General features: G+C 55.6%; 2 protein-coding genes across 2 annotated transcripts in view; one reads left to right on the top strand and one right to left on the bottom strand.

Annotated features, from left to right (window-relative positions):
- PACS2 (phosphofurin acidic cluster sorting protein 2) overlaps positions 1-27,282 on the top strand; it is a 421,633-nt gene that overhangs the window by 65,531 nt on the left and 328,820 nt on the right. The gene's annotated exons all lie outside the window — the stretch shown is intronic.
- GPR132 (G protein-coupled receptor 132) lies at positions 7,592-23,162 on the bottom strand. The gene is made up of 3 exons (XM_050796995.1): positions 23,100-23,162; positions 14,981-15,094; positions 7,592-10,301 (listed from the first exon to the last, which is right to left on the bottom strand). Exons 2-3 carry the CDS (start codon positions 14,985-14,987, stop codon positions 9,193-9,195), a joined length of 1,116 nt encoding a protein of 371 aa, XP_050652952.1. The 5' UTR covers positions 14,988-15,094; positions 23,100-23,162; the 3' UTR covers positions 7,592-9,192.

Raw genomic sequence — 27,282 nt, 5'->3', positions numbered from 1 at the left:
AGGCTGGAGTGCAGTGGCGCGATCTCTGCTCACTGCAACCTCCACCTCCTGGGTTCAAGCAATTCTCCTGCCTCAGCTTCCGGAGTAGCTGGGATTACAGGTTCGCACAACCACTCCCGCCTATTTTGTATTTTTGGTAGAGACAGGGTTTCACCATGTTGGCCAGGCTGGTCTGGAACTCCTGACCTCAGGAGTTCCCAACCACCCACCTCGGTCTCCCAAGGTGTTGGGATTACAGGCATGAGCCACCACCCCTGGCCAAAGTTCTGCTAAATCTTAAACACTGATAGCAGTTAAAGCCTCATCCTCAGACCCAATAGAAGATGCCAATCAAAATAAACCACGTTCCTGAGACACAGGCCAGAAATCAAACCAAAACCAGTTAAAACGGTTCAGTTCCTCAAGGCCCAGGGACTACTGCGGAAGAGGTGGGCATGTGAGATTGTAAGAGGTGATTCTGAGAGATAAGTGAACCATTAATGTTGAAGGCGTGCTGATGCAAGACCAGCATATGGCCTCTGTGTCGGATTAACAAGGTTTTCTTGGAGTATTAACCCAGTCCTTAATAAAAGTTTATAAAAGTCTTATGGAAATTATATTTTATGGTCAAGATGATTAAAATTGTATAGATTGGGCTAGGTGCAGTGGCTCACGCCTGTAATCCCAGCACTTTGGGAGGCCGAGGCGGGCGGATCACAAGGTCAGGAGATTGAGACCACGGTGAAACCCCGTCTCTACTAAAAATACAAAAAATTAGCCGGGCACAGTGGCGGGTTGCTGTAGTCCCAGCTACTCATGAGGCTGAGGCAGGAGAATGGCATGAACCTGGGAGGTGGAGGTTGCAGTGAGCCGAGATGCGCCACTACACTCCAGCCTGGGCGACAGAGCGAGACTCCATCTCAAAAAAAATAAAAATAAAAATAAGCGGAGGCTGTTTGAAACCACGAAATTTGTGTTAACAGGAAAGGAGGACCACCAGCTACCTGAGGCTCCTCCGAAGCACTGGGTTCCTCCTGCAGCCTCTTTCACCTCCACCTCCCATCTGCCCGCCAGCGTCCTCGGCTCCACCTTCACACAGATTGGGGTCTGCCCACCTGCAACCACCCCGCCGCTGCTGCCCGGTTCAGACACTCACCTGGACCCTTGGGCCTCCTCCAGACGCTTGTAGCTGTTCCTGAGTATCCAGGCACTTCCATGCCAGCCAGGGGGCCCTTAAATGCAAGTTGGCTGCATTGGCCTCTGCTCAGGAGTCCCCGGCACCCCGCCTCAGGTGCTCAGAGGGCGCTCCATTGTTGATGCCTGGCTTCCCGGTCTCTTGCTCCCCGTGGATTCTCACCACTTCACACCTGAAGTGCTCCCCCCCCCGGGCCTTTGCCCTGCGCCTGACCCAGGCCAGCTGCAAGGTTGCTCCCCACTTCCACTGGTCTGGGCTCAAAAGCGCCTGCTCAGAGAGGCCATCCATGGCCCTGTCTGCAGCCCACTCAGCCCTTCCCAGCATAGATGACCCTGGCACATTGTATACTGGTCTTGCTAATCTTCCTAAGAAAGCAGTGACCTGGGCCGGGCGCGGTGGCTCAAGCCTGTAATCCCAGCACTTTGGGAGGCTGAGACGGGCGGATCACGAGGCCAGGAGATCGAGACCATCCTGGCTAAGACAGTGAAACCCCGTCTCTACTAAAAAAAAAAATTCAAAAAACTAGCCGGGCGAGGTGGCGGGCGCCTATAGTCCCAGGTACTCGGGAGGCTGAGGCAGGAGAATGACGTAAACCCGGGAGGCGGAGCTTGCAGTGAGCTGAGATCCGGCCACTGTACTCCAGCCCGGGCGACAGAGTGAGACTCCGTCTCAAAAAAAAAAAGAAAAGAAAAGAAAGCAGTGACCTGGATATGGTTATTGTCTCCACTTTCCAGAGGAGGACAGCGAGGCACAGAGAGGTTGGGTCACTTGTCCAAGATCCCAGAGAGTAAAGGGCAGTGCTGGGGTCTCAGCTCAGGCCCTGGGGTCCCAGTGTCCACACGTGAATCCTCAGCATCACGCATGTGTCTCTCTCTAGGTAGAGGGCAAATTTGCTTGCTGTCCAAGACAATAAAGATAGCTTCTCCCTCTGGGCAGAAAGTGGGCAGGTTTGCTAGCAGTCCTTTAAATGACTGGTGTTTCCTAACCCAGGGTTCCTTAGCTGTGTGTACAGCATCGACCGGGGCCACTCCTCATTGTCTGTGGGGCTGGGGGGCTGGGGGGATATGAAGCTCGTGCTGCCTGCTGTGCTGTGAGGAACAAAGTCTTTGTCTCAGACCCAGGTGTCTCATGTCTTGCCCATGTTCACTGGCATGCTCGCTGTTCAGTTGCAAACAGTGGACTCTCAGACCCTTCATGTCTTCCTTTTTCCTACTTCCTCTTTCCCTCCTCCTTGAGGTCCGGCTTTGAACCTGCCAAGGAAGCCAAGAAAGAGATGTTGGAGAGGGCTGGGGATTGCACAAATAAGTAAAAGCATTGGGGATGAAGAATTTGAGGACTCTTGTTTCGGAGAAGGGAGTTGCAAATTAGGAAAGTGGTCGGGTTGGACCAACTTTTGGCTGGGTGGATTGAAATTGGAGATATCAGTACAAACCCAGTTTCAATATGGATGGCTGGAAATACAGATGTATATCTACGTGTGTATAGGCATACATATTTTCTACAGCTCTGGAAACAGTGAGCACCCCTAGTGCCCAGATCTTGGATGATGATGATTATTATTTTTTGAGATGGAGTTTCGCTCTTGTCGCCCAGGCTGGAGTACAATGGCGCGATCTTGGCTCACTGTAACTTCTGACTCCTACGTTCAGGCAATTCCCCTGCCTCAGTCTCCTGAGTAGCTGGGACTACAGGCACGTGCAACCACACCCGGCTAATTTTTGTATTTTTAGTAGAGACGGGGTTTCACCCTGTTGACCGCGCTGGTCTTGAACTCCCGACCTCAGGTGATCCACCCGCCTCGGCCTCCCAAAGTGCTGGGATTACAGGCGTGAGCAACGGTGCCCTGCCTTCTCTACCATTTTGTGACACAGAATGAAAGTCCTCACCAGGGCCATGCCCTTGAACTTCTCAGCCTGCAAAACTGTGAGCTAAGTAAACCTCTTTTTTTTTCTTATAAATTATGCAGTCTCAAGTAGTCTTTTATAGCAAGACAAAATGGACAGAGACCTGCACATACATACATGAGAGAGAAGGGTAAGCCTGACCTCATAGTGGAAACCTCACATTCGCTCCCCAGAAACGGTGTAATAATTGCTTATTCATTAATGAATGCAAAATGCTTACTAATTAACTTTTCAGTGGGGAATGGTGGCAGACACCATCGTACCCAAGTGATGAGGGTTATCATCACCAGTGATGGCCAGATTGGCCCCGGCCTTCGGTAGGATGCTATAAGAGGAAAGTCTCACTTCCGAGGGGTTCCTCCTGGAAATGAAGAAGCCACAGGAAACAGACAAGGCTAGAGAGAGGGCCGTCCCACAAAGACCCATGAGATCCACAGACTCATTGAGGCAGCGGGGAAATTGGCAGGGGCTCTGCGGAGTCGATGGAGACATTGGATCAGTGGTGGCTTCCTGATTTTTCAAGGTTCGCTGCAATTACTTGGGAGAGAGTTCGTTTATTTCCAAAATACACTCTGAGCTGTTCAGGGGAGCAAGCCTGGAGTCTGCAGCTTATTCTCAAATGGCAGAGAAATAGGAGCGAGAGAAGGAATAGCCGGGCAATGTTCACAGCTGGAGAATCTGTAGGACAGGAATATCCAGGTTTCTTTGCACGGTGTTTGCCACTTTCTGTAAACTGGTAATTTTGTTTGTTTGTTTTTGTTTTTGAGACGGAGTCTCACTGCACCTCCGACTTCCTGGTTCAAGCGATTCCCCGCCTCAGCCTCCTGAGTAGCTGGGATTACAGGCGCACACCACCACGCCCAGCTAATTTTTTCGTATTTTTAGTAGAGATGGGGTTTCATCATGTTGGCCAGGATGGTCTCGATCTCCTGACCTCGTGATCCGCCCACCTCGGTCTCCCAAAGTGCGGGAATTACAGGCGTGAGCCACCGCGCCCGGCCCCCAAATTGGGAATTATTTCAAAATAAAAAGCTGGATAAATGCATACACACAAGGCAGTATCACGTATTTTCCGCGAGTGCCTGTACAGGCAGGTGAGGATTTAGGAAAGGTCTGGAAGAATGTGCAAAATGTTCCGCCTGTGAAGGGTCCGCGGTGGCGGGGGCACTGCTCCGGCTCCGCGCCCGCCCCCCTCCGAGCGCTCGGATGGGGCCGCCTCTGCGCTGCGTGGCCACAGGCGCGGCCCGGCTGCCCGCGGGCGCCCTTTGCAGCTGCTGCCCCCTGGCGGCCGCGGGCGGCTACTCGCGGGAAAGCGAAACCCGCCCATTCAAGCCCCGCTGCCTGGGCGCCCTCTAGGGCCGCTCTTGGGAACAGGCGGACCTTTCATCAAAGACCGTCTTTCCTGGCAGGATCCCCCACTGGGGCAAACCAAGGAGGAAGTTAGGAAGTTAAGTGAAGGTCTAACTGTGTTTTTGAGCGCTGCTTTGTGCCAGGCTCATCTGAGGTGTGGGACGTGTATTATCTGAATTAATACCCCACCAGGCCTGTGGGACAGTCACTGTCACCATTCCCAAATTACGGATGAAGAAAGGAGACACGAAGTGGTGGAATCACCTGTCCATAGTGTGCTGTCCCTCAGGAGGGTGGCCGCCCCACACGACCGTTCAGTGTGCTCTCATTCACACGTTCATTACTCAAGAGCACTGCTAGGACTGGGGGCTGGCTCACTTCTGCGATCCCAGCACCTTGGGAGGCCAAGGCGGGCAGATTGCTTGAGGCCAGGAGTTCAAGACCAATCTGGGCAACATAGTGAGACCCTGTCCCTACAGAAAATTTAAAAATTAGCTGGGCAGCTGGGCATGGTGCCCAGCAAGGGGTAGATGGTGAGAGAGAGAGAGAGAGATCACACGCCTGTGATCCCAGCTACTCAGGAGGCTGAGGTGGGAAGATCACTTGAACCCAGGAGGCAGAGGCTGCAGTGAGCTGAGCTTGCGCCACTGCACTCAATTCCAGCCTGGGTGACAGAGCAAGACTCTGTCTCAAAAAAAAAAAAAAAGGATGGGTGTGGTGGCTTATGCCTGTAATCCCTCCCAGCACTTTGGGAGGCTGAGGCAGGCAGATTGCTTGAGTCCAGAAGTTCAAGACCAGCCTGGGCAATGTGGTAAAACCCTGTCTGTACAAACAAACAAACAAACAGACAAACAAAAACCAGCTGGGTGTGGTGGTGCACACCTGTGGTCCCAGCTATTCAGGGACCAGGAGGTGGAGGCTGCCGTGAGCTATCATGCCACGACACTTCAGCCTGGGTGACAGAGCAAGACTGTCTCAAAAGAAAAAAGAGTCCCCCATATGTGGTCCCCCCTCATGCTGTCCCTTCCAGGCATGTCCCTCCCGCAGGCCAGGCGGCTGCAGGGCCACCAGGATGTGGTCTCCTCGGGCTGTGCTCCCCTGCACCAACTCCAGGCAGTAGGATCCCAGAATTCCCAACAAAACTCTCCGTGCCTCCCTGGCCTATGCGGCCTCTCCCTGGGCTGTCACTGCGAGTGGTTCACAGCCCTTGCCAGGCCAGGCGGAGTGGGGATGGTCGCACGGGAGCAGTCGTGGACGGGACACGGTGCCTTCCAGAGAGCCTGAGGTGCTGCTTCTGAACCACTCCTCCCGCTGGTGTGCAGGTGTCTTTGTCACAGTAGGACCTCGGAGAACAGTTCCATAGGTCGAGGGGCCTCTCTCCAGCTAGCAGGGAGGCGTGTGGTCCTCTCTCCCTGTCACTGTTACTCAGGTAACGACAGGGCAGTGAGCAGAGCAGCGCTGCCCCTCCTGGACGCTGTCTGAAGAGGCAACTGTGGCTCAAGCTTGGAGGGCAGGGCATGGTGCTGGAGGCAGGGGTGGCCCTCGGGGCTCCCTCTCCTCATTCCCACCTCCTGCGTGGGTCACAGTGGCCTTTACTGTGGCCTCCTCACTACCTGGGGTGCCCCAGGAGCACCTTGTGGGGGGGTGCCTGAATGAGGGCAAGCGGAGTGAAGGAAGGGGTAGATGGTGAGAGAGATAGTGAGTGAGTGCAGACTCCACACAGGGCGGCTCCTAGCGCTGGTGACCTCAGAAGCTCCCACCAGCAGGACAAGCCGGATGACAGGGCCAGGGCCTGTGGTCAGTGGTCAGTGACTGATGACAAAGCCATGCCGTGACCCTCTCTCACTGCCAGAGCAGATGAGGGGCAGAGAGCAGACACGGGGCGGTGAGCAGACACTGGGTGGTGAGCAGCGAGGCAGGCCCGTAACCTCCACCTCCCCAGCTGCACCTGTCCTGCAGGGACTCAGCCTGCTGCCCTCTGCCCACAGCCCTCGAGGGTCTCAGCATTAAGGGCTGGGCTGGGCCCCCCTTCCTGGGTGCCTGGTCCCATCTGGGCCTCACCCTGGGCAAGGTCGCCGTAGCTGCCCCTCCCGTCAGGTAAGCCCCGCCCCCCGGGTTTCACCCTGAGTGGTTTGTCTTTGTACAGAGTTTCTCCACCTGACCGTGACTGTCGTGGGTCCCGCAGGCCCGGGGTCCATTTTGAAATTTCGCCGCAGACATTGCTCCCAGGAGCCCTCTGAAACCCCCACGGGGGTGTCACCCCCAGGTCCCATCGGGCCTTTGTCTCCTGGCCTCCCCGTGTGGCAGTGGCGCAGTCCTAGCTCACCGCAGCCTCCACCTCCCAGGCTCAAATGATCCTCCCACCTCAGCCTCCTGAACAGCTGGGGCTGCAGGTACCACCTCACCTGGCTATGCCTGGTGACTGTCCTGCCACTGTGACAGCAGCCAGTTTAGGCAGTCCCTCACCTGAGCCAGGTACTCTGGGTATCTCAGCCCAGCCCTGCTATCCCTACCAGTGGGTGAGACGGTGCCCGGTCCCCAAGACTGGGATCTGGCATGGGAGTGAGGCTCTTATTTGTTGCTCAGTGGCAGCAAAAGATGAAAAAGTGGACTCTGGCCTTCAGAGCTGTGAGAGAACCATTTTTGTTTTGTTTTGTTTTTTGAGAAGCAATTTTGCTCTTGCTACCCAGGCTGGAGTGCAGTGGCGTGATCGCAGCTCACTGCAACCTCTGCCTCCTGGGTTCAAGCGATTCTCCTGTCTCAGCCTCCGGAATAGCTGGGATTACAGGTGTGTGCCACCACACCCACATAATTTTTTTCTTTGTATTTTTGGTAGAGATGGGGTTTCATCATGTTGGCCAGGCTAGTCTCAAACTCCTGACCTCAGGTGGTCTGCCCACCTTGGCCTCCCAAAGTGCTGGGATTATAGGTGTGAGCCACGGTGCCCAGCCCGGTTTGTTGTTTTAAGCCACCAACTTGTGGGAACTGGTTATAGCAGCCACAGGAAAGCCCCGGCTGGACATCGTTATGGTCCCTCTCGCCCCAGCCCTGAATATTACAGACTGGTCTGGAACCTCAGCCCCAACTTTTCAAGTCCCTGGTCACGGCTGTCGTGGGAGCCTAGGGGCACACTCCTCTCACAGCAGGAGAAATGTTAATTGTAAAGGTTAAAATGCATTATTTCTTTTATTTATTTATTTTTTTTATATACCAAAAAAAGAGACAAGGTTTTGCCATGTTGCCCAGGCTGGTCTCAAACTCCTGGCGTCAAGTGCTTCTCCCATCTCGGCCTCCCAAAGTGCTGGGATGACAGGCGTGAACACTGCGCCCTGCCTTGTGCTTTTATTTCTAAACACATTTTCCTAATGTATTTTTCTGATGACTCTCAAGGGGAAGACGGCTGTTTTGACTGGGTGTGGTGGTGCATGCCTGTCAAAGTCCCAGTTACTCAGGAGGCTGAGGGGGGAGGATCGCTGGAGCCCGGGAGTTTGAGGCTGCAGTGAGCTATGATAGCGCCACTGTTCTCCAGCCCAGGCAACAGAGCAGAGTCCTGTCTCTAAAAAAATAAATATTAAAAAAACAAGAAAAACAAAACAAGGAAGAGCAACTGCATAGCTGCCTGACAAAACTAGAGCGTGGCTCAGCCCCACCGCCCCGCACCACCTCCCTGGAAGCCCCACGCTGTGCTGGGCGCTGGGCTCCCCGTCCAGGTGCTGCATTTGCCTGGCTCTGTGCTCGGAGTGCACGCGATGTGCCCGAGGCGTCAGGGCAGGGAGGAGGATTGATCTCGATGGTGACCCAGTGAGGTAGGTGTCATTGGCCCCATTTTACAGGTGGGGAAACCAGGTCATGAGTGTGACTTGGCCTAGGCAAGGCCTTCGGGGCAGACCCAGATCTGACTCGGCCCGAGGGTGCAGGGAGCTGGCTTTCTCCACCAGACAAGCAGGCCAGCTGCTGCACTCTCGCCTCAGTAACGTGCTGGGGGTGGGGGCCCCATCTTGTGCGGACCCCTCACCAACTTCTCCCCAAGGATGCGGCTGGGGACTCCTGGCACCCCTTGCCTCTGACATGGCTGTGTCATGCCTGTCCTGCCAACTGTCATTCTGGGCGTGGACATTTGGGGCTCCCGCTTGAGGATGTCTGGGCTGCCCTCTGGGAGCTGGAGCAGCTGGCCACCCTGCCCCACATCTGCCTAGAGGCCCTTCAGCTCAGCACAGACCCAACCCCAGATGAGGACTCCTGCCCCCTTGGAGGTGGTAGGCTGCCCTATGCCCTGCTGGGCGCTGCCACGGTGCTGGGTGACCCCCGGCATGGCGCCCACTGATGTTCTGAGGCAGGAGCCCAGAGGGCCCACAATGTGCCACTGCATCCGAGCAACGCTTGCAGAAATGCCCTGCAAATAAAGTCATCACCACTGATGCGAACATGGCAGCCACCAGGTACCTCTGCCCGCAGCCCTGTTCCCTGCCCACAGCCAAGGGAGCCAGCCAGGAGGGCTGCTGATGAAGAGGCCCCACTGCCTGCCACACGCGATCTGGGTTCCCGGCAGCCTGGAGGTATCGCTCCTCCCCTTGGCATGCAGCCACCTCCATGTGGGAAAGCCTGGGGCCAGAGGTCGTGGAGGGAGTGGCTTCAGGAACAAGAAATTGGTAGTTTGTCTTCCAGAGGGGACATGGGCACTGTGGCTGGTGGGCTTAGTGGACAGGAGCCACACTGCTGGCCCAGGACCCCCAACCTGCCATCCCCCACTGCCACACAGTGGGCTCAGCAGGACTCCTCAATCAGCTTCTTTGTGGGGCTTGGTGACCCTGGTGGGTGCACAGGCCTGGAGAAGGTATAGTTGTCTGCAAGGGCCATGGGCGACTGCAGCTCCTCGATGTCCCTGGTGTGGGTGAGCCTGGTGATGTCTGTCCTCACGGACCAGTGTTTCCACCCCTTATGGATTCTGGACACTTCTTGGCGGGAATGGTCCGTGGCCAGCACGTAGATAATGGGGTCAGCCACGCTGTTCACCGTGGACAGGCACAGAAACACCACAGAGGCTGTGTACAGCCTTTCCTCCAAGCCGCACACAGCGTTCCTGTCTCCTCTGTAGTAGGAAAAGGCAGCGGCTTTGACGAGGAGAACCAGGTGGTACGGGGCGAAGCAGACCAGGAAGATGACAACCACCGCGATGGCCGAGTGCTTCACTTTGGCCTTCTGGGCAGCGCTTAAGCCCGTGCTCTGCTTGATGCTCCTGAAAATCCGGTGGTTGGTGAAGGCGATGATGGAAAGAGGGATGGCAAAGCCAACGGTGAACCTGGCGTAGTAGTACCCGGCAATCGTGCTGTCCATCTGCAGCATGTCGAAGCAGGTTTCCTTGTCTTCCATCTCGAACACCGGGTAGTGAACGATACCGACGAGGATAAAGATGCAGGCGGAGATGAGGATGGCGGTCCTCTGGCGGCGGTGGCCCCGACTCTCCAGCGCATACACCACGGCCACGAAGCGGTCGCAGGAGATGCAGCACAGGAAGAGGATGCTGACGTAGATGTTGCAGAAGAAGATGTAGGCGGTCACCTTGCAGGCCAGCACGCCCAGGGTCCAGCGGTGCTGGTTGCGGATATAGATGACCCAGAGCGGCAGCGTGCCGGTGTAGAGCAGCTCGCAGAGCGCCAGGCAGAGCAGGTAGACGGCCAGCACGTTGCCCTGCAGCACCTGCAGCAGCGCCAGCCACGCAGTCAGGCAGTTTGCTGGCATTCCCAGCGTGCACACTGCGCTGTATACCACGACCAGGACTATCCTGCTCTCCTCGAAGGACACGTTGTTACAGGTCTTGGCGGGGAGACCCAGGGAGGCCCACGGGGTAGTGCTGGTCACGAGGGTGGTGTTTCCTGTAGGACAGAGACAAGAGTGAGAACGGGAGTCTCTGGAAACCACCTGAGAGAGACTCTACTGTGGAAAGGAAGGATAGAAGCTTCATGGTAGCTCAGACTAGACACACGCAGGTGTTTAAAACATTTCCAAATGGATTTTTTAGAGCAATTATTAGATAGCGGATCTCCAACCCAGCAGCCTCATGGGCGAAGAATGCAGGCTGGGCAATACTGAATCTTTTTTTTTTTTTTTTTTGAAATGGAGTTTCGCTCTTGTGGCCAGGTCGGAGTGCAATGGCGCAACCTCGGCTCACCACAGCATCTGCCTCCTGGGTTCAAGCAATTATCCTGCCTCAGCCTCCCAAGTAGCCAGGATAACAGGCACGTGCCACCATGCCTGGCTAATTTTTGTACTTTTAATAGAGATGGGGTTTCACCATGTTCGCCAAGCTGGTCTTGAATTCCTGACCTCAGGTGATCTGCCTGTGTCAGCCTCCCAAAGTGCTGGGATTGCAGGTGTGAGCCATTGCATCTGGGGTAATACTGAATCTTTGTAACTCACTGAGGTCAGTTTTCAAAAGTGTTGCTTGAGGCCCAGCATAGTGGCTCACACCTATAATCCCAGCACTTTGGGAGGCTGAGGCAGGCGGATCACTTGAGGTCAGGAGTTTGAGACCAACCTGGCCAACATGGAGAAACCCTGTCTCTACTAAAAATTTTAAAAAATTAGTTGGGCGTGCTGGCTCAACCTGTAATCCCAGCTACTCGGGAGGCTGAGGCAGGAGAATCACTTGAACCCGGGAGGCGGAGGTTGCAGTGAGCTGAGATCATGCTGCTGTACTCCAGCCTGGGTAACAAGAGTGAGACTCTGTCTCAAAAAAAAAAAAAAAAGTTGCTTGTGTGAAAATAATGTTGATCCTGTAATTGCTGTGTGAGTGCTCTTCTAAGCAGTCTGTTAGGCGCTGCTACCACATACACCCTTCCAGAGCTGTTCCCACTTTACCTCCACTCCCCGCCTCGCCCCATAGCTGGGCACTGCCTCATCCTAATTCCTAATCTGTAGTTGTTTTTTTGTTTTTTTTTTTTTGTCTTTTTTGAGATGGAGTCTCTCGTTCTGTTGCCCAGGCTGGAGTGCAATGGTGCGATCTCAGCTCACTGCAACCTCCACCTCCCGGGTTCAAGGGATTCTCCTGCCTCAGCCTCCTGCGTAGCTGGGATTGCAGGCATGCACCACCAAGGCCGGCTAATTTTGTATTTTTACTAGAGATGAGGTTTCTCCATGTTGGTCAGGCTGGTCTTGAACTCCCGACCTCAGGTTATCTGCCCTCCTTGGCCTCCCAAAGTGCTGGGATTATAGGCGTGAGCCACTGCGCCCGGCTAATCTGTAGTCTTACCACATCTCTGGCTGTGTGAACTATCAATTACTAAAAAAGACAATTAAAAGCTCCTGCAGGGGTGGTGGATTTGTCCACTTCTCCTTGTATTCTCTCAATGCTTGCTTTATGTATTTGAAGCTATTGTTAATTGGGGCATAGGAGTCACAAATGGTTCTGTCTTCTTGGTGAATTGATCTTCTTATTACTATGTCATGTGATACTCCTCATCTTGGTGGCAGGCAGAATAAAGACCCCACCCAAAAGAAGTCTGAATCCTCATCCTTGGGACACGTAGATATGGTAGGTTACATGGCAAAGGGGAACTAAGGTTGCAAGTTGAATGAAGATTGCTAACTAGCTGACAGTAAAATAAAGAGATTATTCTGGACTATCTGGTGGGCCCAATGGAGTCAAAAAAGTCCTTAAATGTGGGAGAGGGCAAAAGAAAAGGAGATCAAAGTTATCTCAGCAACCTGCCTCAAACACAGCTCTCCGAGGTCAGAAACTCTTCCTCTCCAGCCAGAGGGTTGCTAGAGGTCACGCATCCGCGTGTGGAAGGTTCCTGAGGCCAAGGGGCTGGACGGTACCCAGGGACCCCTGACCTTGAGGGAGCTGCATGGTGCCCAGGGACCCCTGACCTCGCGCCAGGGCACAGCTGAGGTTTGCCCCGCCTGGGGCTGCTGCAACCTGAGAAGCGTGGCAACGCTCTGTCCATCCTTCGGGTGCTGAGGCCAGGTCTGTCCGCGGCTTCCTGCTGATCTGGAGGTTCCATGATCTGTAGCCACAGAAGGCCCAGAAGCATGAACTCAGCCGGAGTGGGCAGCCAGGACACTGGAGCCGACGGTGCTGGCAGAGCTCTGGGAAGTCACGCCACTGCACCAGGCCACTTGTTTTTGTGCATTTAAAAAATTCAGCTGGGCGTGGTGGCTCACGCCTGTAATCCCAGCACTTTGGGACGCCAAGGCGGGCAGATCACCCGAGGTCAGGAGTTCGAGACCAGCCTGGCCAACCTGGTGAAACCTTGTCTCTACTAAAAATACAAAAGTTAGCCAGGCATGGTGGCAGTTGTCTGTAGTCCCAGTTACTCGGGAGGCTGAGGCAGGAGAATGGCATGAACCTGGGAGGTAGAGATTGTGCCACTGCACTCCAGCTTCGGCGACAGAGCGAGACTCCATCTCAAAAAAAAAAAAAAAAAAAAAATTGGCCCCATGGGCCGTTCATGCCTTTAATGCCAACTCTTTGGAAGGACAAGGCAGGTGGATCACCTGCGGTCTGGAGTTCCAGACCAGCCTGACCAACATGGTGAAATCCCACCTGTACTAAAAATACAAAAATTAGCCAGGCATGGTGGCGGACACCTGTAATCCCAGCTACTTGGGAGGCTGATGCAGGAGAATCCCTTGAACCTGGGAGGCAGAAGCTGCAGTGAGCCGAGATTGTGCCACTGCACTCCAGCCTGGGTGATAGAGTGAGACTCAATCTCAAGGAAAAAAAATTGAAAAAGTGCAAAATTGTGGCAAAATACACATAACAAGGAATTGGCCATTGTAACCGCTTTTCAGCAGCACTGGGCACGTTCACATTCTTCTGCCACCGTCGCCAACATCGTCGGCAGAACCTTCTCATCTTCCCAAACAGAGACTCTGCCCCAGGAAGCACTCACTCCGCATTTGCTCCCAGCCCCCAGGCCTCCATTCCACTTTGTCTCTGTGTGCTGGGCTCCCCTGTCACCTCCCCACCTGGGTGGGTATCTGTGCGTGTCCTCAGCGTGTGTCATTCTGTGTCTCACTTGCTCCACTCACCACGACGTCCTCAAGCTCCCTCCCGTTGCAGCGTGTGCCAGGATTTCCCTTCCTTTCAAAGGCAGGACGGTATTCCATTGTATTCAGTGTGTCCTCCAGGGTCTCACCAAAAAAAAAAAATTTATATATATATATTCCATTGTGCCCTTCCATTGTGAACAATCCTCCAAATGTGGCTTGTGCCGTGTTCTGCTTATCCATGACTCTGCTGACAGACGCTCGGCTGCCTCTGAGCCTTAGCTGAGCTGCTGAGAATAACGGTGTTAAGAACACAAGGAGGTCTGTTCACATCCCTGCTTTCCGTTCTCCTGCGTCAGACCCACAGTTGGCATTGCTGGATCTCATGGCAGTTTCATCTCATCTTCTGGGGCGTCTGTCCGTGCTGTTCTCCACAGTGGCCGCGCCGGCCCACCTTCGCTGGTGGTGTGCAGGGCTCCGGTCTCCCCACAGCCTTGCTGTGCTTGTTGGGTTTCTCCGGGTGTGAGTGTCGTGCCCCTTGCTCACCTTCCTCCCTGGGCAGAGGGAGAGAGTGGGTATGACTGGGCTGTCTCACACCCAGTTGTCACCACTTTGCCCAAGACACAGGGCTGTGGCGGGCGGCGGGGGGCAGTGAAGACAGTTTTCAGGTGCGAGGCCCCACGCCTGTGTCTGCACTCACTGTTCTTCACCCAGACGGCTCTTTTCCCATCAAACGAGCGCCCCAGCCTCGCTGTGCGAGTCCTGAGCTCAGAGGCAGTTTCTGGCCCCGACACAGGCCGGTCTCTTTCATGACAATCACACGCCTGGGAGGCAGAGCCAGAATCCAAAACACAAGGGGAGACGCAGGCAAGACCCCGGTGGGTGGCCAGAGGGGCCGCTCCAGCTTCAGCCTGCAAGAGCCGCTCTGGTCCGGCCCCTCCCCGACTTCCTACGGCTCCCCCGCCCCACAGACTGTCTCGCCTGCCCGTGTAGTCTCAGTCAGGGCCTCAGTGTCCCTCAGTCCCACACCCCCTGCTCCAGGCCTCACGCAGCCTTGGGACCTTCACCTCTGGACACCAGGTCCGTGGTGTCTGTGGCTCTGTGCCCATCTGGTGAGGAGGATGTCCCCCACTCCCCTGCCTCCTGCCACAAGTGACCTCCTGGGAAGACAGTCTTCCTGGCAGGTCAGAAGTAGGAGCAACGGCACCAGGAGACGCATGAATCAGGGGGAGCTGCTGGTCAGCTCCTCATGGCCTGGACCATGCAGGGCTCCCCTGGGACCTGTGGGACAGCCCCCTGACTCAGTACTGCGTCGCCCTCCCTGGAGCCACCAACTATGCTCTCATTCCCATTCCTGGCTTTCCAGAACTTCACAAAAGAATTATGAAATCAGCCCTTCATTTCTCCACGTAGCACCTCTAGATTTATTATTGTTGAGCTAATTTTTATCTCGATAATCTATTTTTATGTGTTAATTTTTGAATTATGAGACATCATGCTTCATAGAAAAATTCTCATGGGCTTCCTCTTACATGTTCAGAGTTGGAGAAGGCTCTCTCACCTGGCATATTTTGCAGGCTCCAATCTCAGTGTGGCTCTAAGATAAGCTTTCTAAGTACATGTCATGCGTCTTGTCGGTCCTATCAAGACGTTCACTCTGAGAGTTTAAAATGACCTGGAGAAAGAGTAGGTTGAAATTGCTTTAGGGAAATCAGATTAAATGACAAGATAACCCATTGACAAAATGGCTAGTGAGTATTTACTAATTTACTAAGTGCCCCGTTGATTTGTATGTGTTTTTTTTTTTTTACTATTTATTTATTCATTATACTTTAAGTTCTAGGGTACATGTGCACAACGTGCAGGTGTTTTTTAAGTGTTAAGGATCTGCCGTTGCATCCCACGGGATAAATACAAGCAAGGTTCCAAGCCAACAGGCATCCAAACATCACATCAGGCACTGCGACTATGTACGATTTTTTTTTTTTTTTTTTTTTTTTTGAGATGGAGTCTTGCTCTGTCATCCAGGCTGGAGTGCAGTGGCGCAATCTCGGCTCACTGCAACCTCTGCCTCCCGGGTTCAAACTATTCTCCTGCGCAGCCTCCTGAGTAGCTGGAACTACAGTCGCCTGCCACCATACCCAGCTAATTTTTGTAGTTTTAGTAGAGACGAGGGTCTCACCATGTTGGGCAGGCTGGTCTCAAACTCCTGACCTCAAATGATCTACCCACCTCGGCCTCCCAAAGTGCTGGGATTACAGGCGTGAGCCACCGCACCTGGCCTATGTACTGTTGTTGCTTGTCAATTATACCTTTATAAAGCTGGGAGAGAAAAGAAAGTTGATGAGCTTTCACAGAAGACATAAAAATAGCCCCTAAAGGCCCAGTGTGGTAACTCGTGCCTGTAAATCCCAGCACTTTGAGAGGCTGAGGTGGGAGGATTGCTAGAGTCCAGGAGTTCAAGACCAGCCTGGGCAATATAGTAACATCCCATACCTACAAAAATATCAACAGGTATGATGGTGCACACGTGTAGTCCCAGCTACTCAGGAGGCTGAGTTGGGAGGATTGCTTGAGCCCAGGAGGGAGGGGTGCCGTGAGCTGTGATTGCGTTGCTGCACTCCAGCCTGGGCTACAGAGAGACACCCCGTCCCAAAAAGAAGAAGCTCCTAAAATCTGAAAAATGCTCAACTCCACTTCTAATCAAAGAAATGCAAACATGAATATCTGAAAGACAGCCTTTTAAAATCTTTTTGGCTTATCATGTTGGCAAAAATAAAGAACTTTTAAACTCATAGTGTTTGAGAGTAGGCAGTGGGTATCCTTACACGGGACTGATGGAAGTATGAATTGACTTGCAGCAAAATTTTGCAACATGTTTCCAAAAATCTTAAATGTGCTTAACTTTTGACCTGGATAAACCGCTTCTAGGAATTTTTCCTGGCTACCCGAGGTGTGACGTGCACATGGCCTGGAAGCTGTGTCACCCACGGCATGAGGGGCCCGGAGGAGGGAGGCATGGCGGGTGGGCAGCAGATGGCTCAGGGCACACAGGGGGATGGTGCAGGGCATCCAGGGGCCTGTCCCTCTGCTTCCTTCCCTAACCTGAGGTGCCTCTAAAACAGGCACCACCCCGACCAGCCAAAGAGGGCTTGCAGGGAGGAGAGTGCCCTGAACCCATTCTCAGATGGTGTTTGTGCCTCTCCCAAAGCCCTGCAAAGCCTGAGGGTCTCACTCTGCTGTTTCCGGGCCCTGCAGTGCAGGGATGGAGGCTGAGCCTGGCAGCTGCCTCACTAACTCGAATCCTGCCTGCCTAGTGCCAGGCCCGACCCCCACCCCATGCTGCCTGGTACTGCCCTCTGTCAGCCGAGACCCTCATGGGAAGCCAGCAGGTGCAGTCAGTCCCCTGGGACACACTCGCCTCAAAGTGCAGGGCCGGGCCCCAGCTACAGGCAGAGCCCCTACACAGCAAGGCCCCTTTGGGCCTGAGGCTTGTATGTTGAAAGGCTGGCCAGAGGCGCTCCCTGGAGCCATTTGCTCTTCCCACCCGTCCCACATGGCTCTTGCAAGAATTCTCTGGAAGCTGCTCGAAAGTGAGGCAGAAACCAGGCACACCCACACCAAGGGCTCTGGGCCAGCAGGTAGGGCTGCCTGTGTGTTGACATTCCCAGCTGCCCTTTCAAGTATATTTCTGTTAAAGAAAAGTATCTCGGGCCCCTTCAAGCTGGGAACTGCTCAGGGTCGATCTGCCTTCCGTTCTATTCAAAGTCCTCCCTCTGCTCACTGAGACAGATGCATATTCTGATGGCCTCCTTTGGAAAGACTTACCAGAAACTGAAAATAATCAACCATTTGTCTCCCACCTACCTGTGACCTGCCCACAGGTAGGTGAGAGACAGATAGTTGGGAAGCCCCCTCCCTGCTTCGAGTTGTCCCCACCTTTCCGGATGGAACCAATGTACGTCTCACATATATTGACTGATGTCTCTTGTCTCCCTAAAATGCATGAAACCAGGCTGTGCCCGACCACCCTGGGCATGTCATCAGGACTTCCTGAGGCTGTGTCACGGATGCGTGGCCTCAACTTCAGCAAATAAAACTCCTAAAATGATTGAGACTTGTCTCGTCATTTTTTAACAACTGGAAAACAGGAAGCCACGACTACAGGAAGCTCGTTAACTCATGGAGAATTTAAAGCAATACCTTGAAAACACATTAAAAAATGAGACACTGAGTCAAGAAAGAATCCAGAAAAGCCATCTCCAAAGTGATGCCCCTTTGGCGGTGGGTGGTGTGGGCTGGAGGGGTTCCTGGGCTCCCCATTCTGTCCCCACCCTCCCAGTGGCTGGAATAAGTATGCACTGCTCCCTGCATCTCGGGCCAGCCCCCTGAGTGGAAATGGTGGGGCAGCGCTGAGGGTCTTCAGACCCTCCCTCGGGTGCCTGTGTGCTGGACGCTGCCCTCCCGGCTGCTGCTCTGCTAAGATCTGTGTGGCCCTGTCGTCTGGCTGCTGCGCCCAGCTCCAAGGTCCAGCAAGAGATGCAGGGCTCTCTGGCCATGCCCAAAACAGAGGGGGTCAGTAGGTGAGGAGGCAGTGAGTGGAACCAGAAGGGCCAAGGAAGGCAGACCCCCAGCCAGGCAGGGGGGCCGAGTAGGCTGGGGACACGCCAGAGCCACCTGCGACCAGTCCAGTTCCTGCTGAGCCCCAGGGGTGTGGGGGGCCCCACCAGCCTCACACCGGGCCTGGCTTCCCTCCTCAGCTGCCAAGCCCCGCTTCAGGGCCCTAGAAGCCCGCATACTTTTGCTCGCTGTTGTCTACTCTGATTCTGCAGCCACCCCCTCCCCACCTTTCAAATTCTGAATAACACCAGACAGGGACCTCTCCTGTCAAATGAGCTGGAGTGAGCACATGGAGCTGCTGCCTGAGGCCCCTGGACCCCATCAGAATGACTAAGCCGCCCAGGAAGGGGCTCCCAGGGAGTCTGCCTTTAACTGGACCAAGGGTTCTGGAAACCCTCCCAAACCTAGGAGGATGAGCTCTTGCTGGTCCAGGGCTGTGCCACCCGGTCACCCCGATGCCAGCCAGCAACCCTGGGGCAGAGGGCTACAAGCACTTCTGCAAAACCGAAGGAAGTGGTGGCTGAAGTGAAAATGCACATTCCCCTCCTGGCCCAGCTCCAGGCAGAGGCTGTCACAAAGAGGCCCCTCTGGGCTCCAGGCCTGTATGTTGAGAGCAGAGACTAGCCAGGGGCAGGAGCCAGAGCCACCTTCCCATCCAACTGGTCCCGTGTGGCCCATGTGGCTCGAGCTGCTGATGTCCAGATCCCGCCACGTGCCTGACCTTTGGGCACCGACAGCCTTGCGAGGATGCCTGGAAAGAGTCAGTGGGCCCAGCAGGAGGCCTGGTGGGACCAACCCAGGGCAGGGCAGCCAGAGAACTGGGCCTACTGGGACGTCCCAACTCGCTCGCACTGAGGTCCAGCTCCTCACCACGCATGGCCAACCAGGCTTGGGCGTCAGGGGAGCCCTACACCAGCTCTTCACTTCTCAGAACACATTCAAGCTTTGTCTGGCATTCCCTGCCGGACAGGTCCACAGCCTCAGGCAGCCCACCGGCCTCTTCTGAGGGCCTTCCTGGACCAGAGTCCGGGGTCCCGCCAGCACCTGCTCACCATCAGTTTGCTGCACCTGCTACTCCTACTGCCTCGGGGAGCCTCTGCCTCCCCTCGAGGTGCGTGAGCTCAGGATAGGGGCTCAGGGCCCTCTCTCCGGCCAGCCCAGTGGCCCCACCCACCAGCTGCAGTGCAGTGGTCTGTCCCGGCCCGGGGCCAGGGCTGTTTCCTCCACAGAAAGGGGCATGGGTTAGAGCAGGCTGCCCACATTTCAGGCACTACTCTTCCTGGGGAGGGTGCCGTGGGGCCCAGGTCCTCTCTCAGCTTCCCCTGGGGCTGGGTCTTCAAGTGGAACGACAAGGCCAGGCAGAGGTTTCCTGTGTTGTTCCACTCAGGAAGCAGGCACCGCCCTCCTGGGGTGGGGGAAGCCCTGCCTGGGCTGTGCATGGAGACCGCCCCTTCCTCTTATCGCCCCAGCTGTCTGGCCCACCGGTGGGGCTCCTCTCAGCTGTGGGATGGGTGGGAGCGACCAAGCCCTGTGGGAAAGGCGCCCAGTGCAGACTTTCACTCCTGAAATGGCAGCAAGGTGCCCCCAGCCCGCCGGAGGCTCGGGTAGGGGACAGCCCACCATGCTCACAGCACCAGCAATGCCAGCCTGGCCTGGTGGAGTCTGGGAAACTCTGTTTTTGGTCTGCTCTGAGGGACTGTGACAGGCTGAAGCCCCCTTATCACCGTCCAACTCTACCTGGATTCAGAGCAGCGTGGCCAGACATGATGGCCATGGTGAGGTCCCTCGGATGACTCCAGCCACAAGGCCACAGTGTGGGTGGGCCCAGGTCAGCCTGACACCCCCGTCCACCCACCCCTGAGCTCCAGCTGCATCTCCCACCCCTGCTGGCCCTGGGCCCCTGCCTCCACCTCCCCTCAGTAAATGACCAAGCCCCTCATCTCCCAGCCTCCATGCTGGGCAAATGCGTCCCTGTTCAGCTCCATCTTTAAGCCACACCTTGGCAGCCCACTGAGGCCAGCCCTCCACTGCTCTCTGGACTTCTCTCTCCGGTGTCCAACCCGCCTCTCTCCTGCTCTTAGTGTGCGGGCTCCAAGGCTGCTCTGCCTCGCACTTTCCGTGCTTCTTCCATGAACCCATGTTCATTCTTTCTCTTTTTCTTTTGCCTTTTCTTTTCTTTTTTTTTTAAGATGGAGTCTTGCTCTGCCACCCAGGCTGGAGTAAAGTGGCACGATCTTGGCTCACTGAAGCCTCTACCTCCCAGGTTCAAGCGATTCTCCCGCCTCAGCCTCCCGAGTGGCTGGGACTACAGGCACACCACCATGTCCAGCTAATTTTTTGTATTTTTAATAGAAATAGGGTTTCGCCATGTTGCCTAGGCAGGTCTCGAACGCTTGGGCTCAAATTATCCTCCTGCCTCAGCCTCCCAGAGTGCTGGGATTACAGGCGTGAGCCACCACACCCGGCCAATGAATCCATTTTCCAGATTAGAGAAGCGCCACATGCTGCTGGGATGGACATTCCAATAATAGGATCTAGCGTGACCTCACCCAGCCACTGTCCCTGGAGCTCTCTGGCCTGCAGTTGCTGTGCTCCTGCAGTCTTTTAAAATCTATTTTGTAACTTTTTTTTTTTTTGAGGTGGAGTTTCACTCTTATTGCCCAGGCTGGAGTGCAATGGCACAATCTCGGCTCACTGCAACCTCCGCCTCCGGAGCTCAAGTGATTCTCCTGCCTCAGCCTCCCGAGTAGCTGGGATTACAGGTGCCCGCCACCATGCCTGGCTAATTTTTTGTATTTTTAATAGAGAGGGGGTTTCACATATTGGTCAGGATGGTCTTGAACTCCTGACCTCAGCTGATCCGTCCCCCTCGGGCTCCCAAAGTGCTGGGATTACAGGCGTGAACCACCACACGCCCGGCCTATTTTGTAGCTTTTTATTATGAAACTTTTCAGACAGACACAAAAGGACGGAGAAGGAGCCCTGACCCCTGCCATGTGCGGGGAGCAGTTCCTCATTCCATCCTGTGTGCCAAAAACAGCTCCTCAGGCTGCTGAGGTCTGTCTTGTGGATTGTCTGTAATTTCTTTCTTTCTTTATTTTTTGAGATGGAGTTTCCCTCTCGTTTCCCAGGCTGGAGTGCAATGGCACGATCTCGGCTCACTGCAACCTCCGCCTCCTAGGTTCAAGTGATTCTCATGCCTCAGCCTCCCGAGTAGCTGGGATTACAGGAATGTGCCACCATGCCAGGCTAATTTTATATTTTTAGTAGAGACGGGGTTTCACCATATTGGTTAGGCTGGTCTTGAACTCCTGACCTCAGGTGATCCACCCGCCTCAGCCTACCAAAGTGCTGGGATTACAGGCATGAGCCACTGCACCCGGCTGGATTGCCTGTAATTTCTAAGCTGTTTCACGGTTGCTGGCCATTTCTAGCCATTTCCGTCTTTCACTGTGACCTCGTTTCTGCCGTCACGTTTGAGACAAACCCTAGGGAGGGAAATGTTGAGTCACCGGCTCCAACCTCCCTGCTCCACCACGCCGGTCCAAATCCCAGAGTCAACTTTCTTATTTTTCCCAATTTGATAGATTCTCTTTTTTTGAGACGGAGGTTTGCTCTTGTTGCCCAGGCTGGAGTGCAATGGCCCAATCTTGGCTCACTGCAAGCTCCGCCTCCCGGGTTCAAATTCTCCCGCTTCAGCCTCCCAAGTAGCTGGGATTACGGACGTGTGTCACCACACCCAGCTAATTTTTGTATTTTTAGTAGAGACGGGATTTCACCATGTTGGTCAGGCTGGTCTCGAACTCCTGACCTCAAGTGATCCGCCCACCTTGGCCTCCCAAAGTGCTGGGATTACAAGCGTGAGCCACTGCGCCTGGCCCCAGTTTGATAGATTTTTAAAATGTATCTTTCAGAGACACATTTGCGTTTATTTGCTGGTGAGGTGAGTCTTTCAGGCACTCTGAGTTCTTATCTTATTCCATCTCATCTTATCCTATCCCTATTCTTATCTTTTTTTTCTTCCTTTTTTTTTTTTTGTTTGAGACGAGTCTCGCTCTGTCACCCAGGTAGGAATGCAATGGCACGATCTCGGCTCACTGCAACCTCCGTCTCCAGGGCTCAAGCAATTCTCCTGCCCCAGCCTCCTGAGTAGCTGGGATTCCAGGCGTGTGCGACCACACCTGGCTAATTTTTGTATTTTTAGTAGAGACAGGGTTTCACCATGTTGGCCGGGCTGGTCTCGAACCCCTGACCTCAGGTAATCCTCCTGCCTCGGCCTCCCAAAGTGCTGGGATTACAGGTGTGAGCCCCTGTGCCCAGCCCTTATCCTCAACTCCTTCCAGGAGCCTCTGCCCTCCCACCTAGGCCTGGCCAATCTTCTGAAACATCATTTTGTGCTCAGCCCAACTGGCCGGTCTTCAGCAGTCAGTCCCAGCCCCTTGCAGTGGTGCAGACCCATGTCATGCACTTGACAGAATGTATGGCCCCCTGCTGTACCCTGTGTGCCGGATGCCAACCCAGAGGCCGGTAACCTGCCCAGACCCAGGATCTTGTCACGTGACTGGGCCAACTGCCACTCACCCCAGCACAGCCCCCACTGCCCTGCTTCTCCCTCTGTGTAACCCCACAAGCAGCACAGGCCCCACAGAGAGAAGCCTGGCCCTTCAGTGCCCCCCACCAATCATGGAAGCAAGTGGCCAAGGAGAGATTCCAGGGACAAGTCCAGCCCCCTGACTCACCACCATCTGGCCCAGTAGCCAGGGAAGCCTTTTCCAGAAGAAAGTCTCCAGGAAGGTGGCGGTGACAAAGGTACAATGGAAGCGATTGTCCCTCTCCCCCAAATCCTCTACCCCCATCACATCTGTGGTCACTGGGGGTCCTGGGTTATCTCTTGGGTGGGACCCCAGATTAAGAACCCTCAACAAAGCCTCCATTTTTACCAACAAATCACCTTTGCCTTCAGATCCCCCTCTGCCCCCCTCCAGCTCCCAGCCCCCAGCCCCATCCCAGGGCCTGAGCCCCCAGGCCCACTCCCCAGTGCGCAGAGCCCAGCTACTTACCCAGGGCCCCGCCTGTGCGGCTGGCCTCACACCCCTCCCTGCAGTCCTAGCTGAGGTTTCAGGAAGTAGCAGGGGTCCAATTATGTTCTCTCTAGAACTCCCCTAACCACAAACAGGGCTGAGCTTGGGGTTAGCCAACCCGGGCTGGGGTATCTCACTGGTGATGACAGTGTGGTCTCGTCATCTTCCTGGGGGTGGGAGTGGCAGGAAACCCCAGACTTACCTCTGTTGGCAATAACAGCACCAGAGCCAGGCTCCACTCACTCAGGAGCTCCCAGGCAGGGGCTAGGGCCTGGCGCGGCACGGCGGCTGTCCCCAGACAGGCAAGGCAGGACACGTGGCAGGGAGGGGCCCTGGAGAGACAAAATCCAGCTCCTCTGCAGCTCAGGCTCTCGGGCCAGGCAAGCACGGAGCAGGGTGACTTCCCAGAGGCTGTGTGCTCCCAGTAGTCCTTGTCCGGGGTGCCAGGAGTGGAGAGGCCACGTGTGCCCACTGCAGCCCCGGGACCAGGATGGCACCTGCATGTCCTGGAAGGCTCAGCACAGCCACTGCACACAAGGACCCTCATCTCCCCGCCTCCCCCTTCCTGGGGCAGGGCCATGTGGGAAGAACAGCCGACCGCACACTCCACATTCCTCCCCTAGCCCTACCTCAACCCCTCCTGCATCCAGAACCAAGCCTGGCCTGGCCCAGGGGCCCTGCGGGTGGGCTTCTCTGTGAGGGGCCCTGTGGGAACTGCAGGGTGGGCAGGCAGAGTGGCCTGGGACAGTCCCCCTCACTGTGGGGCTCCCGGCCGTGGTGGGCCCAGTTTCCTTAGAAAACGCCAGCTGGCTGTGGACAGCACCCACAACCCCACTCACCTCCAAGCTGCTTCTGGGTTTTAGGGCACAGATCCCCCCACCAGGTGCCCACTCCCGAGCCTGCCAAGCTCTATCCAAACCAGGCTCCGTCAGCAGAGGGGACAGGGCTGGGCTGGGGGAAGCAGCTGGGGACCACAAATGTCTCCAAGCGACACTGCCCAGCACTGCAGCAGGGACGGTCATTGAGTGAAGACGGCCACTATCCTGGGTGGGTGCGCCCACGGCCAGGAGAGCCCGGTGGAGGCTGAGCCCCTAGTCTGCACTTTCCCCCAGACACGTGGATCACAGCTGCCCCCTGCTGCAGGGCCGCATGGCTGGAGGCTGCCTCTGAACAGCGATTTCAGAGGGTTTTGTGTGGGTGGCAGTGGAATCCCTGGAAAGTTGGACTTCTCCACTGCCCTGGCCGGGAGGCGCAGGTCTCAGGGCAGGGTCCACCTTGGCTTTCCAGAAACACTTGCCCAGGGGGCTGTGATCCTCTAGGGGATCTGGTGCAAACACGTGCCTCCACAGGCCACTGCTCATGGGGTCACTGGCCTCCCGGGTCTTTGGGCCAGGGCAGCACCACCCTCAGAGCAGCAATAGGCAGAGCCCACATCAGGCCAGCGGGGGTGATGGCCAGGGACAGCTGTGGGTTCCTGTCGGTGGTCCCAGCAGCTCCCTGGGACCTGCCTCCTCCTGCGCCCCACTGGATGGTCTGTCATGTTCACCGGGGCTCCTCTGCACCCCGAGCTGAGGGGTCCAGGAGTGGCACCCGGACCCAGCTCAGGCCATAGTCACCCTCCATGCCTTCTGGCCTTTGCCAGGCAGTCAGGGAATAGCTGATTCAAGTGAGGTCAGTGGAATCCTCTCTTTGGGTCCTTCACTGGGTTCTGGGAAAGGAAAGTTGAGCCCCTTGGGTGGCAGGAGCTGTGGGCATGAGCTGGGGGGTTGGCAGCCGTGTACCAGCTCCCCTGCCCCTGCCATGTGGAGAAGCCAGGCTGGGGTGGAGGACAGGCAGGAGCCTGGGGGTGTGGACCAGCCCTGCTTCTTCCTACCAGGCCTCCAGGACCAGTGGGGGCTGCCCCAGGCCGTGCAGCACCTGGGTGTTGTCTCTGAGAAGCCGTCAGGGAGCTGGCTCTCCCTGCTCTGACCCCGGCAAAGCGATTCATACCCAGAGAAGCCCTCACCGACAGGAGAGCAGGTTTCAGACAGGAAGTCACCAGCACAGCCCACGGCTGAGTCACGCATCAGAACAGCTCCCTGTGGCCCAGACACAGCAGTGGTGAGGTCCAAGCTGCAGCCACGGGGCGCAACTTCACATCCTGATGTGTGCATCAGAAACCACCCTGCTGTCCAGTGGGTTCACCAGCCTTTCTCCTGGCCCATCTGGACCCTCCAGAAGCCAAAGCTGGTGATTTGCTAACCTGTCCAGTCAGTCTGGGACGGCCTGGACCCAGGGGAGACAAGGCCAGGAATAAGGGAGGGGAGGGTCAGAGCAAGAAATGTCCGGGGGGCAAAGTTGGAAAGAGCTGGGAGGATGGGACCAGGGACCCAAAGAGCCCCTGTGCATGGGGCCAGTGTGGCCTGCTCCACCTCCCGGGCAGCCACAGGGCCTTGCTTTTGTCTGGCACTAAAACGCCCTGAACAGCCAGCTCTGACCTTCCCCATCTGGTGGGTGTGGAGCAGAAGTTCCCAAGGGCTACCTTGCATGTGGGGTGTGGCTGTCTCCCAAGCCAGGTGTGACCACACTGTGTGGGCCTGCAGGGCTGCTCCTCTGGTGACGGTAGCGGGGGTGGTGGGGGGTCTTTGCTCTGTAACTGTAGAGAGACAGTGGCCGGAAGGCTAGGCTTTGAGAGTGGAGGCCCCAAGCCTCCCAGCTTCCCAGGACAACAGGTGTGGCGGGCAGATGCTCAGATCCTAAGGAGGACGGCCCTAGGGAAGGCTCAGGCACTGGGGGTGGTGACCATGTGGTGGCCCTCAGGATGTGGGCCTGGGATTGGGGGCCAGGCCTGGCATAGGCACACCCCTCCCAGTCCAACGCCCAGTGGCTCCTTTAGATTTATGAAGCATGTTCCATGGGCCACACTGGCACCGGGCCAGGGGGGCCCCGCCACATGCCCCGCTTCAAGTCACTCTCAGTCTAGGGGCACATCAGAAGGCAAAGCAAACACCAGAGTGCAGCGTGGACTTGAAAGGTCACGGCAGGCACTTCCCCGAGCCCTGAGACGCTGGCTGGCCTCAGCCATGCACTGGAGGACACCCAGGGGTTCTCTGGAGGATGAGGAGTAGTAGAGTTTCGCTCTTGTCAACCAGGTTGGAGTGCAATGGCACAATCTCAGCTCACTGCAACCTCTGTCTCCCAGGTTCAAGTGATTCTCTTGCCTCAGCCTCCCATGTAGCTGGGATTACATGCACACACCACCACGCCCAGCTAATTTTTGTATTTTTAGTAGAGACGGGGTTTCACCATGTTGGTCAGGCCGGTCTTGAACTCCCAACCTCAGGTGATCTGCCCGCCTCAGCCTCCCAAAGTGCTGGGACAATGCCTGGCCCCTAGTCATTGTTCTTGATGATGCTCAAATTGTCCCAGATTTGACAAGTCACCCACTCTGCCTCTGTGCTGATAATTATAGGGCAAATCCCGTGTGTCGGTTTCCAGTCACGGAGCCCCCTGCATCAGGTGTGTCTGTAGCCACGCCTCACCGGACTCCTCTGCTCGGATGGTGACTCCATCCCTCAGAAGAAGTCTTCCCCGCCTTTTCTGACTCCTTGCTCACTCCCTTGGAGGAGGGCTCTGTCCTGGCCTCTCCCACCCCTGGGTGTTGGTGATGCAAGCCGGGGATGTGGACCAGATGACAGGCCAAGTGGGAAGAGGAAAGGCAGAGGTGTCCTGGGGTTTCTGTGGGGGGGACAGCTGCTCTGGTGAGAAGGCAAGAGGTCCCAGGTTTAAGCCAGGGAAGGGATTTTTAGGGAAGTTTTGAAGAGGGCCTCCCTGAGACAGAAGAGGCAGGGGAAGATAGGGGCTTTTGAGAAGTGTCAACCCAAGAACTGGATAATTCTGAAACTCCTTGTTGCCAACGCCTGTTCCTTTGACCAGGGTATACTCCCAGTATGCATCATGAGTCATGGTTTCAACAGTCATAGTGTGTCCTAGTGAGGCCCAGGACAGGCTGCCTGTGACCCCAGAAACCCCAGACGACTGTGCCTAACCCACCTAATCCACAGGGTTTCCTTTTTCTCAGGGCTGACACGACAGCCCCACAACCATGGGAAGCCCCCAGTCTTACCTCATGGTCCCAGGTGGCAACTTGAGCTCCAGCTTTCACATCTGTGTTCCAGGAATG

Source organism: Macaca thibetana, chromosome 7 (genome assembly GCF_024542745.1).
Source record: "Macaca thibetana thibetana isolate TM-01 chromosome 7, ASM2454274v1, whole genome shotgun sequence".
In the NCBI taxonomy this organism is placed as follows: domain Eukaryota; kingdom Metazoa; phylum Chordata; class Mammalia; order Primates; family Cercopithecidae; genus Macaca; species Macaca thibetana.
Note: the sequence above shows the minus strand (reverse complement) of the source record. Positions and strands in the feature narration are given on the sequence as shown.